This window comes from Drosophila suzukii, chromosome 2R (genome assembly GCF_043229965.1).
Source record: "Drosophila suzukii chromosome 2R, CBGP_Dsuzu_IsoJpt1.0, whole genome shotgun sequence".
Classification (NCBI taxonomy): domain Eukaryota; kingdom Metazoa; phylum Arthropoda; class Insecta; order Diptera; family Drosophilidae; genus Drosophila; species Drosophila suzukii.
In genome coordinates, this window is record NC_092081.1 from 1,752,995 (window position 1) to 1,766,826 (window position 13,832).

The 13,832-nt window shown below is 37.0% G+C and overlaps 2 protein-coding genes across 3 annotated transcripts in view; one reads left to right on the forward strand and one right to left on the reverse strand.

Moving 5' to 3' along the window:
- Positions 1 to 302: 302 nt before the first annotated feature.
- LOC108010961 (uncharacterized) lies at positions 303 to 585 on the reverse strand. Its single transcript, XM_017075975.4, has one exon. The coding sequence runs from the start codon at positions 544 to 546 to the stop codon at positions 400 to 402; it is 147 nt and encodes a 48-aa protein (XP_016931464.1). The 5' UTR covers positions 547 to 585; the 3' UTR covers positions 303 to 399.
- Positions 586 to 1,747: 1,162 nt separating this feature from the next.
- Positions 1,748 to 13,832, forward strand: part of CCHa2-R (CCHamide-2 receptor) — a 69,661-nt gene continuing 57,576 nt past the window's right edge. Inside the window, exon 1 of one of the 2 annotated variants that reach the window (XM_036813992.3) lies at positions 1,748 to 2,259. The gene's annotated coding sequence lies outside the window, so the exon portion shown is untranslated. The remainder of the gene's footprint in view (positions 2,260 to 13,832) is intronic. The other variant, XR_005014018.3, reaches the window with a different exon arrangement.

Below are 13,832 nucleotides of genomic sequence, written 5' to 3' on the forward strand. Positions count from 1 at the left end.
ACAGGCATATTGTATTGCAGCGTGCCGAATGAAAAAATTAAAAAATTAATATTTACTTAGTAGATCGTATAATACATTTTCGTCACAAAGGTTGATATCAGAGATTTGTAATTTAAAGCGATGATCGACTAGTTTATTACTTTTTTAACGGTGGTTTTGCTTGAGTTTAAATAGTGAAGTATTGTATTGTATAGTTTTACACCTATCTGCATTGGTCAATTTGACCAAGAAATATTTTAGTGCATACACTATATCTTCTTTACTGCGTTATAAACTTATGAACAAAATGATACTCTCTAAAAGAGACTTATATACATTTATTGGGATTAGATATGTTTATTTAAAGCAAAATTGTATTTATTCGGCGTGGGAAGGGGCAACAATAAAATATATTCGCTATTATCCAGACGCCGTGGTGTTGTATGGACAGTAAGGGGACCTCAACAGGCATGCCAACAGGATGAAGCAACCATCTGCCGAGGGGGACAGGAACGCCATTAGTATGGCCAACAGCACCAGGTAAAAACACACCGTTGTGGCAATCATCTCCGCTGGTCTACGCTTCGAACTCAAGGAAGGTGTCTTGGCTCTCCGGCTTTTATGTACCAACCCAACTAAAGCTAATCGTAGTCTTAATTGCAGCTGCCGAAAGGCAAATATGTACAAGCTGTTGATCTTTACTTGATCAGTGTTTTCTAGCTAGCATTGTAAGTTAATTCATAGTTACGTATACTTCTTACGTAAATATAAAGATCTACAGATATGTAACTTTGTTTTTCTAGAGAGTTTACTTAGTGCAATAACTGATTCCACCATTAGGCTCTCTCATGGATTTCTAAATGCTACATCAAAAAAAAGGAGGTACGCTATAGTCGAGTACCTCGACTATCAGATACCCGTTACCCAGCTAAAGGGATTAAGGGGAAATGGAGATATGGTTATGGCAGACAGATTTAAGCGTTATGGGCGTTAAAGTGGGCGTTGAAAACTTTTTTTTGGGTCAGTCGATAGGTATTGACGAGACTAAAACATTTCTGTAAAAAATATTTTCTAGCTTTACAATTGTGGGCGCCACAGGTTTGGGCGGCTTGTGGGCGTTAGAGTGGGCGTGGCAAACTGACGATACAAACTTGGGCTGCGCAGGAATCTTTAGAATATGCAAGCCTAATCTCAGTATTGCAGCATTTATAGTTTTCGAGAGCACAGCGTTCATACGGACACCCGGACATGGCTAGATCGACTCGGCTAGTGATCTTTGTCAAGAATATATATACTTTCTGAGGTCGGAAACGCTTCCCCCTAGGTGATACATATTTTCCGACGAATCCAGTACACTCGTTTTTTCTCTACGAGTAACGGGTATAATAATTTAAACCAAGAGATTAACAGACCTTGTCTAAAAAAAATTAGGGTTTGGTTTGTGGCCAAATCTTGTTTTGAGAACCCACTAGACAACCAATGGAATCTTAATACTAATACTCTTAATAAGAGGTATGGCAGGCAGAGGTCAAAATATCTGCTATACAAAACATAACACTAGAAAAAACAAAACACCTATGGCAAAACACTAGAAATAAGCACAAGCAAGGCGTGTACAAAAATATATATTTGTATAAAAGAATTTCCATTGAGAGCGCAAATATGTAAACCCATGAATGAAATTTGCCAAGGAGCAGCAGCAACAGATGACAGCCAAAAGTAAAGGGAATCGATGGTGCTCTTTCTTATAGACAAGTCCACAGTGATGGGTTTCCACCGGTGAACAGCACATGCGCTGTTTCGTGCACGTGGTGGAATCTGTCCGAAATTTATTACTAGCATAATATTGTACTTATGTGGACTCCATTGAAGTCGAAGACTTTAAACCCGGTTTCGCCAACCTGGACAAGTTAGTCCTGTACACGGATTCAGCAGAAACGGACGAGGTCGCACGTTCGGGAATCTCACCCCAACCTGAACCAAATAACCAGCATTCCGAACTCTCTCAGAGATATTTTCTTTTGAAGTGCGCTGACCGTCGGTCTTTTTGCTGGTTGTGCCGCCAAAGCAAATATTTTCTTCCGTGTTGGGTCGAGTGTAAGATATTTTTAGTAAATTGTGTGACGGACTGCCTATGCATTTGGTTTGCAAACAAATAAATAGTAGACAAGTGCTAAAAAAAACGGAACAGTTAAAGTTGACTGGAATAAGCTGGCCTCCATTTCCTGCTTTTTATACCTCGTATTATTTATAGTAGTGCAGTGACTAACCTCCGCCTTGGTGAGTATTTCGGCATTTACCAATAACTGGTAAAACTTTGCGTTGCGTTTCGAGATTTGCCAGAAACTTTCCTAAGCAAAGGCTATCCTATATCGATGAATATTTAATATTATCCATTTCAAAATTATCATTAGCCGTTCCCTGAAAAGTACAGTTCTACCAGTCTGCCTCTAGTGACAGAATGTAGAAAGTTATCTAGCTATCAAGTCTACCGAAATTTTAAATTGTTTACTTTCTTAGGAGGAAAACAGAAAGCTCGTTGTTTGAATGAGAAAAAGTTTGACGAAATTAATTAAAAGACCGCAGAACTTGTCGTTATTCGGAAACAAAAAAGTTGGAAAGGCTGGAGTTCCATTTACTGGGTCTCCCTTTTCGTGACAGCCCCAACGGTACTTTCCCCTTTTTTTATCATTCATCTTGTCGTCCTATGAGCCTCATTAATATTCAAACCAATTTTAACACATTAAATTACAGAAACATAACTTTGCAGCCAATGAGCCTCCTTTGCGGACTTCAGGGCCGATGAAATAATTCCATAATTTGGAAAAGATAATGTGGGTGTTCCTTATTATCTCTTCCTAGAGCGTCCCTAGAAAGGTCAAGGCAGGGGGCCTTAGGATGTTGTTAGGTCCCTCATCCGGTTTGAAATTTTCTTTATTTGGACAGCGGGGTTCCGAATCTAATTAACTTCGGACGGTCTTATGCCCAGACACAGGGGCGAAAAGCCAAGTATAAGAAAGTCTTTGAAAGTCAACACTACTCATCAGCTGCAAACGGCTTTAAATTAAGGAACCTTTTTTTATAGAGATAAGCTTCCTGAGGGAACCCGATTCTTTTGATATCGAGCAAATCCCTAGCTCAATCCTTTTTTGTTCGTGTCAATGTCACCGAAGCTCAATGACATTTACGGGATGATCAGAGTGCCGGACGGGAAATTAGTCCATCAGTAAACCAAATCATAATTGGGGAGCGACAGGGTCACATCAGCAGAGATCACATCAAGACTGTCAGTCCCCTGGAGACGCTGGGACGTTTCTCGATTTGGCGAACAAACTGAAAAATGTGTAAAAAGGCAGCGCAATTATTGCCATAGCCAGATATCCCGACCATAAGCTCATAAAAAACAAGGAAGAACACTATAGTCGAGTACCTCGACTATCAGATACCCGTTACTCAGCTAAAGGGACCAAAGGAAGATGGAGATAGGCAAGCAGCAAAGCGAGATTGTAATGCGCCACCTAACCGCGATCTCAATATATGGATATGTAGGCGGCGGACAGACTTAAGCGTTATGGGCGTTAGAGTGGGCGTGCTAAACTTTGTTTGGGTTAATCAATAGGTATTGACGAGACTAATACATTTCAGTTGAAGTTTTTTTCTAGGATGAAAAAATGAAAGTTGTGGGTGCCACATGCTGGAGCGGCTTGTGGGCGTTAGAGTGGGCGTGGCATATTTGCGTAACAAACTTGCGCTGCGTACAAGGCTACGGAATCTAAATCTGAAATCCTAATTCTCTATCTTTTATAGTTTCGGAGATATCCACGTTCATATGTACGATTTTTTGAAGTTTGTGGGCGTTAAAGTGGGCGTGGCAAACTTTTTTTTGGGTCAATCGATAGGTATTGATAAGAAAAATACAGTCAGTTAAGCAGCTTGCGCTGCGCAAGAAGCTCAGAAATATGCATGCCAAGTCCCAATAGTCTAGCTCTTATAGTTTCCGAGATCTCAGAGTTCATCCGGACGGACGGACAGACGGACATGGGTAGATCGGCTCGGCTAGTGATCCTGATTAAAATATATATACTTTATGGGCAGGACTCGAACCACAAACCCTAAGGCCCGTGCATCAAAAACGATGAGCTTACAGTCGCTTTGCTGAAGCCCGGTAAATCGGTGAGGATCCAAGTACCATCTTTTACCAGTGAGGTGGATTCCTTTTCCATGGATTCTCTCCAGTAAGCTGCCTGCTTGCCAATCGTCGCTTCTTTGTATGTACCAGGAAGTAAAAACTCATGTGTAGTCACAGAGTTCTCGGACGGCCGGGTTTGCCAGTTCGGACCAGCTTTGGTCTGCCAGGACCGATCCGCACGCCTTCCATCTGATGTCCGTCTGCCTCACGATTCTCATCGTCGTTCTGGAACTCTGTCGGTAAGTCCACCGGCTCGGATTCAGCCTCCTCTGCGCTTTGGAATTCTTCGCTCAAAATGTCTTTCTTCTCGAATTCATCTGGCCGCATTTTGTCCGTTTTTAGCAAGGATATGGTTCAGGAAGAATGGGATGGCTCGTCGGCATCCACAGCATGATTCTTGCCATCTCGACAAGGGTACGGTTGGCACGTTCTGAGAAACGTAGTCTGTTAACATACTCTGCACGCAAGAATATGAGCGGTTGCACCTGAATCCATACACCATCTTGAAGGTTCCAGGTCCTTTGCTACGGCCGCTGCCAGAACCGTGAAGGACTTAGTGATATGCAGCTTTTCCCTCTTGTAATGACCACGCTGGCCACAATTGTAGCACTGTACATTTGCCTTCTTTTTCTGCAAAACCGCAGAAGTTGGAGCCTGCTCCACCTAGACCTGGAATGCCTGTTGCTCGTTTCGGGAAGGACCTGGTTCGCTTGCACTGCGTTCTCCTTCTTCTAGCAACTTGATCTTTAGCCGCTCCAGGGAGGGCAGCTTATCACGAGTTTCCATGGCGATGACAAAGTTCTCATAATCTTTGGGTAAACTAGAGAGCAAGATTGCCACAGCAATTTTTTGTAAAGCGACACCTTTCTGCTTGGCTCATGCACATCCTTCAGCAGTGTCCTAGCATCTGTTGCTGTTGTGCAGTTCATCAAGTAGCCTAACTGTTTTATTAATATTAAGTAAATATACATCAATTAACAAGGAAGAACGCTATAGTCGAGTACCTCGACTATCAGATACCCGTTACTCTGCCAAATGGACCTAAGGGAAATGGAGATATGCAAGCAGCATAGCGAGGATGAAGTGCGCCACCTACCGGCAATAGAGTTAGAGTGGGCGTGGTAAGCTTTTTTTTGGGTCAATCGACAGGTATTGATGAGAACCATACATTTCAGTTAAAATTTTTATTCTAGCATCAAAACTGTAGGAGCCACAGTCTTGGGCGGTTTGTGGGCGTTAGAGTGGGCGTGGCACTCTGCTGAAACAAACGTGCGCTGCGCAGGAAATTTGATTAAATTTGATTATTTATAGGTCTATAATATAACGTTATAGTACATATAAATGCTTATAAATATATAAATCTAAATTAATGCATTGTAAAGGTGCGCTGGAAATAAAAGAATAAATATGAGAGAAGAAGAAGAGCAAAGAAGAAGGGTCTAACGCGTGCTAACTGCAAGCCGAAAGATACTAACGCGTTAAAAAAAAAAGATACGCTGTTCTATTTTTAGTCCTTTCCGTTCTTACTTTAAGAACATTTTGATATTATTGACCATAATTATTTGATATTATAAGACCAAATTGAATTTGGTTTAAGAACCACGTGCCAAATGTATAACATTTCGTTCATGTTTTGAGAATAATTTTGATTTAACCAAATTTTAAGAACAAACTTAACTTGAATCAATCACAATGATAACATTTTGAGCTCAAAAAATGTCGTTCTCATTTTAAGAACATTCTCAACTCAACGTCAGAATTCCCTCTGTGTACGCAAAACGGAACTTGACTTGGGCTTACTCTAGTAAAATGCAAAAATGTGCGAATTGAGGCTAAAGCAATAACTTTACTTCTAAAATGGATTCATGTAGCTTTCTATCGAGTCTGTTACCAAGGAAATGTCTCCATTTGTTTTTTTATACCCTTGCAGAGGGTATATTGATTTCAGTCAGAAGTTTGCAACGCAGTGAAGGAGACGTTTCCGACCCCATAAAGTATATATATTCTTGATCAGCATGACTAGACGAGTCGATCTAGCCATGTCCGTCTGTCCGTCCGTTTCTACGCAAACTAGTCTCTCAGTTTTAAAGCTATCGGGCTGAAACTTTCCCAAAAGTCGTATATCTTTTGCAGGTAGTATATAAGTCGGAACCAGCCGGATCGGACAACTATATCTTATAGCTCCCATAGGAAAAATCGGACAAAAAAATTTAAAAAAATTATATCTTTGGTGTTTTTTAGAATATAAACTCATAAGCTTGGAAATAACATTTTTTAATTAGTTCTGAATTTCGAATTTAATTTTATCAAAATCGGACGACTATATCATATAGCTGCCATAGGAACGATCGGAAAATTGGTGGAAAAATAATATGAAACAAATTATAGCTTCGGTGTTTTTCAACATATAACCTCCTACGCTTGGAAATAAAATTTTTAAATTAGTTCTGCATTTTGAGTTTAATTTTATCAAAATCGGACGACTATATCATATAGCTGCCATAGGAACGATCAGAAAATTGGTGGGAAAATAATATAAAACAAATTATAGCTTCGGTGTTTTTTGACATATTATCTTATACTATTGGGAATATAATTTTTTGTTTTTTTAAATTTAATAATTATAACTGCAAGGGTATATATAGGCTTCGGCTTGCCGAAGCTAACTTCCTTTTTTGTTTATTCACTAAGTTACAACTTCACAACATTTCCTTAGTATCGACTTTTATTCAACGGTTCACAATTCTTTTCTTATTCAACCGATCTTCTCGGATGCAAAAACGGACTGTCTAGCCAAGGGCCGCTTATCTGATAAACAAACCTCGGTTTAAGAGAATTGGGGAACTCATTAAGAGTTGGACAAGGGTTGGACTCAAGAGAGTCGGGAAATCGGATGATCAAATTCTCTGCTTGATTGCTAAACGGATTACGATGCAGTTTTGGGGCTCGCCGGGTGTTGACCGGATGCTTGTGTTTACATTAGCTGGACCCAGCTTAGTTTATGTTAGGAGGACTGCGGCGCAATTGAATCTTAATAATGAACTTCGATTGAAGTGGGGGAGCTAATTGGGATTCTGTGGGAAGGCTGAGTAGGGGGATCCCAGCTAAGAATTGTTTATAAGAAATTGTTTAGGACTTTGGTAAGGTGGCTGGGCGCTCGAGCTGGAATGCGTTCTCAGCTAAGAATGCTCATGAGCTGGATAACTCTCCCCCTTCTAAATTGAATCGTCCCGATTCATTGGAAGTTTCGGATAAACTGAATTTAGATGATTTGTCAATTCGACTATAATTTCATCCTCAGTGGTATTTTCATTTTCGGACATATTATTTTCGGGGGTTATGTCAATATGATTTTGCCGTGGTTTGAATATTAGATATTTTTTGAATTTAAATACAAGCGTGATAATTACATATATTAAAATTAATATGATCAGTATAAATGTTATTGGGATTTGAGTTTGTTTAATTTGAACAAATGGGTTTAATATGTTAATGTTATCAAATGAAACTTCCGAATCATTTGACATAAGATATTCGGATACTAAAAAATCATTATACTGTTTAGCAGTGATATATTCTATTATCTTATGGTCCAGATTAGAGTAGGGTATATTATTTATTGTAGTAGTAATATTAAAAGTAATTTAAAATGACCCATTAAAATGAGTATCATTAACAGTATTATAACCATTTATAAAAATGGCTCCTTCATGGATTACATCAATTTTTATATTGTATTTCCTGATTTTATTACAAACGGATTTTTCTCCATTTAGTAGCCTAGTAAAACAAGTACTTTCTGGGCCTAAAGTGCCATAATTATTCTGTCTTAAAATTAGAAATTACATAGTACCTATTGTTACATTTGGCGACATTATTATCAATTAATAGTTTTCCATCATTGTGTGAGATGGATCTTGCGTTATACACTTCGCAACGGTTTGTTATGATGGGGTATTTTATATATATTACAATTAATTCTTGGTGTATGGCGATTTTAAATTTTGATATATCTAATATGTCAGTAATTACTACAGGTTTCTGTTCGTGTTTATATATTTCTTGGATTTCTTCAGCGTTTAGAATTTTAGTGTTAAAAACATCTATTTTTTCTAATGTAATTGTATCCATTAAATTCATCAGATCGTAAGTGAGCAAGCGAATAGGGTGTTTTCTGAATGGAAATTCTTGATTTGAAATAACTGTTTGAAGATTCTCAGATAGGGTTTTTATTTCTTTAAATAATTTAGAGTTAATAACAAATTGATTGTTATTATTTTGGATAAAATCATCAATTTTGTTTTGCACCGTTATCAAATCATCGTGATCGGGAGTCCCTGCTATCCATTTCCAAAGGGTGCCTAATTCAATTATTCTTCTTTACCCTACTTGGTAAAATTTGTGAGAGGAGCATTTTAATAATATCTAAATTATTATTTTTGTTTATGTGTGTTGATTCGAGTTTGATTATGTCTTTATATAAACTTAAATTAGTTATATGAAATAGGTCAGCGTATAAATCATAAATAAGAATGTTTTTTGTATCCATGTAGAGGATAAATCATGGTTCGTGTAATCCATTATTTCGGAATTGGTGGCTGCTACTATCAATAATACAATTATTATTGAATTCATTTTCTGTAATTTAAGACAAACTGTGTTTAAGATTTGATGTTATCTTTATGAATCGTACGATTTCTATTATTTATGATAACCTTATTATGTAAATTCTCCTTAACTACTTCGTTTTTATATCTAGAGTTAAGCTTATTCCTTTCCCCGTGTTTTTTCTCATATATGACTTCCCCTACGAGATAGTCCTTTTCCTTTCTACCTCTGTTGTGAGAATTTAACATTTTCTCTTGTGCCTGGTTTAATAACTGAGGGATAGTATCATATTCGATTTTATTGTATAATATATCGTATGGTCTTTGGTTGGTAATGGTATGTATAGTCATGTTATATTTCTGAGCTGCTCTAATTAAAACTTCAGAATAATCATCTAAGTTAAGATCATCTTTGATGCAACGAGCAATTTCAGAAAGGGTTGAATGAGCCCTTTCTATTTGTCCATTGGACGTACTATGGCGAGGATCTGCGAAATATAAATTAATACCGCATCTTTGTACGAAGGATTTAAATTGTGTTGATGAAAAACTAGGCTCGTTATCCATCATTAAAGTTTTAGCAAGTGGAAAATGTAGCAATATTTCTAAAATTTGGGTTTCTATGTTGAGTTTATTTTGAATCTCCTTTACAACTAAGTATTTTGAATATGAATCAATACAAGTAATGAATATGTCGATATGCAAATTTTCTCCTTCTTTATTTAGGATGGGTGCTTGACCAATAGGAATTAGTACAGGGTGTCTATTATATTTGTTACTATTACAAATTGTACAGTTCTTTATGTACTCCTGGAGTTTTTTGTTCAAATTTGGCCAATAGTATAGTCTGTTAATTTGCTTGTAATTTTCGTTCAGTCCCCTGTGTGCTCTACAATGAGTTTCTTCTATTATTAATGCTCTGTCCTCAGGGTTTTCCACATCTTGGACAAATATTTTTGTATATAGGAATTTACTTGTGAAATTTTCTTTAAGTGGATTTTGAATTTTGTATAAGTCTTCTAAAGTACGGTGAACACCTATAGTTATATTATGAGGAATGTAATCCCTTAAGATTGATACCAAATTTTCCGGGGTATCAAATTCTATTATATGTCTGGTATTTCCGAATATATTGACCATCTCATGTATTTTATACCTCCCCGTTGCTATTAGCAATTGTTGCTTAAACTGGTTTAAGGGTTTGCGGGTTTCTTGTATAACATTCTCAAAACTACTCTCTGCAGAATGCTGAGTGTTTTGATCTGAGACCGACTCGTTACTGTCCGTTAGGTTGTTAATTTGAATTCTTGATAGGGCGTCAGCAACTACATTGGTAGATCCTGGTTTTATAAATTATTTTGGGAGAGTAACTTTCAATGAATGAGTACCATCTTTTCATCTCGATGTTTGGATTTTTTTGAGAGATCGAGAAAGACAGTGGTTGGTGATCTGTATAGATTTCTATGTTGTTAACGCCGTATAAATAGTTTCGCAAATTTTTAAATGCCCAAACTATTGCTAAAAGTTCTTTCTTATTGGTTGCATATATTTGTTCGGCTTTAGTTAGAGTTTTTGAAATAAAGGTTATTGGTTTTCCTTCCAGAGAAAGAACAGCACCAATAGCTAGATCGGATGCATCGGTCGTTAAAGTGAATTTTTTATTATAATCAGGTTGTACCAATTCGATTTGTGCAATTAAATTATCTTTGAGCTCGTTAAAAGCTCTTACAGCTGAATCGTCCAACTGTATGGACATTTTTTTTTACGGGACATTTTTTTTGATACTTTACCATTTTGACCTTCCAAATACTTTGTTAGCGGTTTTGCAATTTTTGCGTAGCTTTGTACAAACTTTCTGTAATAGCCGGTAAGGTTTTGGAAGCTTCTAAGCTCTCGAATGTTTTTTGGAATTGGATACTTTAATATTGTAGATATTTTTTCGGGGTCTGTTTTGATTACATTGTGAGAAACAACAACCCAGAATTGTGGTTTCTAATTTGAAGAACTTTGATAACCCAGAAATGTGGTTTCTAATTTGAAGAACTTTAATTTTTCAATTGAAATTTTCATATTTGCGTTCAGCAATATATTAATTATGACGATTAAGTCCTTGTAGTGTTGTTCTATTGTTTTAGAAAATATAATAATGTCATCCATATATACATGACATGTTTTACCTACTTGTTCTCTCAAAATATCATCCATTGCGCGTTGGAATATTCTGGGAGCGTTCGTTAGCCTAAATGGCATTCTCAAGAATTCATATTTTCCGTTATTTATAGAAAATGAAGTTTTTTCAATGTCCGTTTCTTTCATGAGAATCTGGTGAAACCCAGACTCCAACCCAGACTAATCTTAGTTTTGCGGTACCATCTTCATTAAAACCCTTTTTTGGTACCACTAAAACTAGAGAATTATAAGGGCTTTGGCTTGGTCTTATAATTCCTTCTTTTAACATGCGATTAACTTCAGAGTTTACGAAATCTGAAGCCGATAGAGCATAGGGATACTGTTTCCTATAAATAGCTCTATCGTTTCCGGTGTTTACTTCACCGCCAATATCAGTCCTGAAAGGAACTTGCATATTTATCTTCGAGTGCTTTTTATTGATAATATTTATTATCTCATTTTCCAAATTCATTCTTTGGTTTGCAATTGATTCACTCATATTGTTTATTTGATTGGTGTCGGATAGTTCAACGACGGCTTGTTCAGGATTTTTTAGTCCCAAACTTGAAATTTTGTCGCATACTTCAACGACGGCACGCTCAGGATTTTTGTATCCCATTTTTACTGAAATGTATTGTTCTCGTCAATACCTATCCATTGACCAAAAATAAAGTTTGCCACGCCCACTCTTACGCCCAAAAACCGCCCAAACCTGTGACGCCCACAGTTTTCATGCTAGATAAAAAAGTTTAACTGAAATGTATTGGTCTCGTCAATACCTATCGATTGATCCAAAAAAAATGTGCCACGCCCACTCTAACGCCCATAACGCTTAAATCTGTCTACTGCCGGTAGGTGGCGTATTTAAGTCTGGTGGATTCATAGAAAATATTACGTCTGAGATATGGCCGTTGAGGCCTGTTATGAATACTCTTAGTACTGTCTTTTTGTGTTTTTCGTTCATTTCAGCAGTTAATGGTTTATTTCTGTCGTAAGTCATAATGGTTTTATTTATTAGAAGAGTTAGTTTTTTATTAACTATCCCATAATATTTCATTATGGACAGTTTCCCTTGACTTAGCACTCCTAAGTCTTGTTCAATTATATGGATTGGACGTTTGTCACTAAAAACAAAGTGCAACCTTGCCATTATGGCGTCAAAATTTAATACTGTCCCGTTGTGTGTTAGGGCATCGTTTGCTGTACCAGTTATTTTGTTTCTCAATATTGACAATGCAGAAAATAATTCTTCGCTACCTCTAGCATATTCTCCATGGCTATCTCTGCTGATTCCCTCCAACTCACATATTTGTCTCCTTCTCCTTTGAATTCCCTGACTTTGATAATTTCGAATGAAGTTTCACATTTAATATTTGGGTCAATGACTTCTACTTGAAAATCTTCAACCTTTTTTATATTTTGATTTAGTTGTGCTTATTTAAACACACGATCTCATTCCTTAAGGGATTCAATTCATTATTTACAATATGTGCAATTAAATCGCTCACTTGGTTATTAGCTTGGCTGCTAGAAGCCATTGCAGGTTGTGGTAGGGGCATGGTGAGAATTCTTTCAAAATCGTTAATGAGGTCTTCCACCTTGTTTGATTTTATTTAAATTTTTCTGCTTATATTACTTAAATAGAATATATAAAATAAACAGTATACGCTCACTAATTGTTTTCTTTTCTTCTGGATTTAGTGTGATATCGTCTGTTTTCCTTTGATGATCCTGCTGGGGTCGTCCTTCTTGGTTGTTTTTAGCGAGGGATGGCCCTCAGCTCTTCCTTTTATTTATTTTTGTGGTCGTTAATTTATAGCGAGGGATTGCCCTCAGCTCTTCCTTCTTGTTGGATTTAATATTTGAATTTATAATTGTTTTTGAATTTTGTTTCTCAGTTGTTTTTTTTTGTATCAGCTTTCACTTTCACAGTTTTTAGATTTTTTGTATCAGCTTTCACTTTCACAGTTTTTAAATTTTTTGTTTAACTTTGTAAATTGTTTGGTTTTATTTATTGAGATCGTTTAGTTTTTTGTTAAACCGAAGGTTTATTATGTCGATTACTAATTAGCAGATTATTGTGAGTAAAAGGGGATTATTTCATTTATTAATTTCCTCCTTTTATTTTTAACACAATCTTTTTTGTCGGTTGGGTTTTTATTTGACCACGCAAGTTCCTTATCACTTTAAAACCGTTTGCTATTTATTTTAAAGCTTTTAGGCGTGTCCCCACGTTGGGCGCCAATTAATTATTTCACTCGTGAATTTATTAAAAAAAATTTATTTTTATTTTTTATTCACTAAGTTACAGCTTCACAACATTTCCTTAGTATCGACTTTTATTCAACGGTTCACAATTCTTTTCTTATTCAACCGATCTTCTCGGATGCAAAAACGGACTGCCTGGCCAAGGGCCGCTTATCTGATAAACAAACCTCGGTTTAAGAGAATTGGGGAACTCATTAAGAGCTGGACAAGGGTTGGAGTCAAGAGAGTCGGGAAATCGGATGATCAAATTCTCTGCTCAATTGCCAAACGGATTACGCTGCAGTTTTGGGGCTCGCCGGATGCTTGTGCTTACATTAGCTGGACCCAGCAATTGAATCTTAATAATTAACTTCGATTGAAGTGGGGAGCTAATTGGGATTCTGTGGGAACGCTGAGTAAGGGGATCCCAGCTAAGAACTGTTTATAAGAAATTGTTTAGGACTTTGGTAAGTCGGCTGGGCGCTCGAGCTGGAAAGCGTTCTCAGCTAAGAATTGTATATGAAGAGTTTGTTTATAAATTGGGTAAAGAGGCTGGGATCATGAGTTGGATAACTTGTATGTACAATTGATTCCCCTTCTTTAACGGAGCACGACGCGTGCCATTTCATAATTGCAAAGAC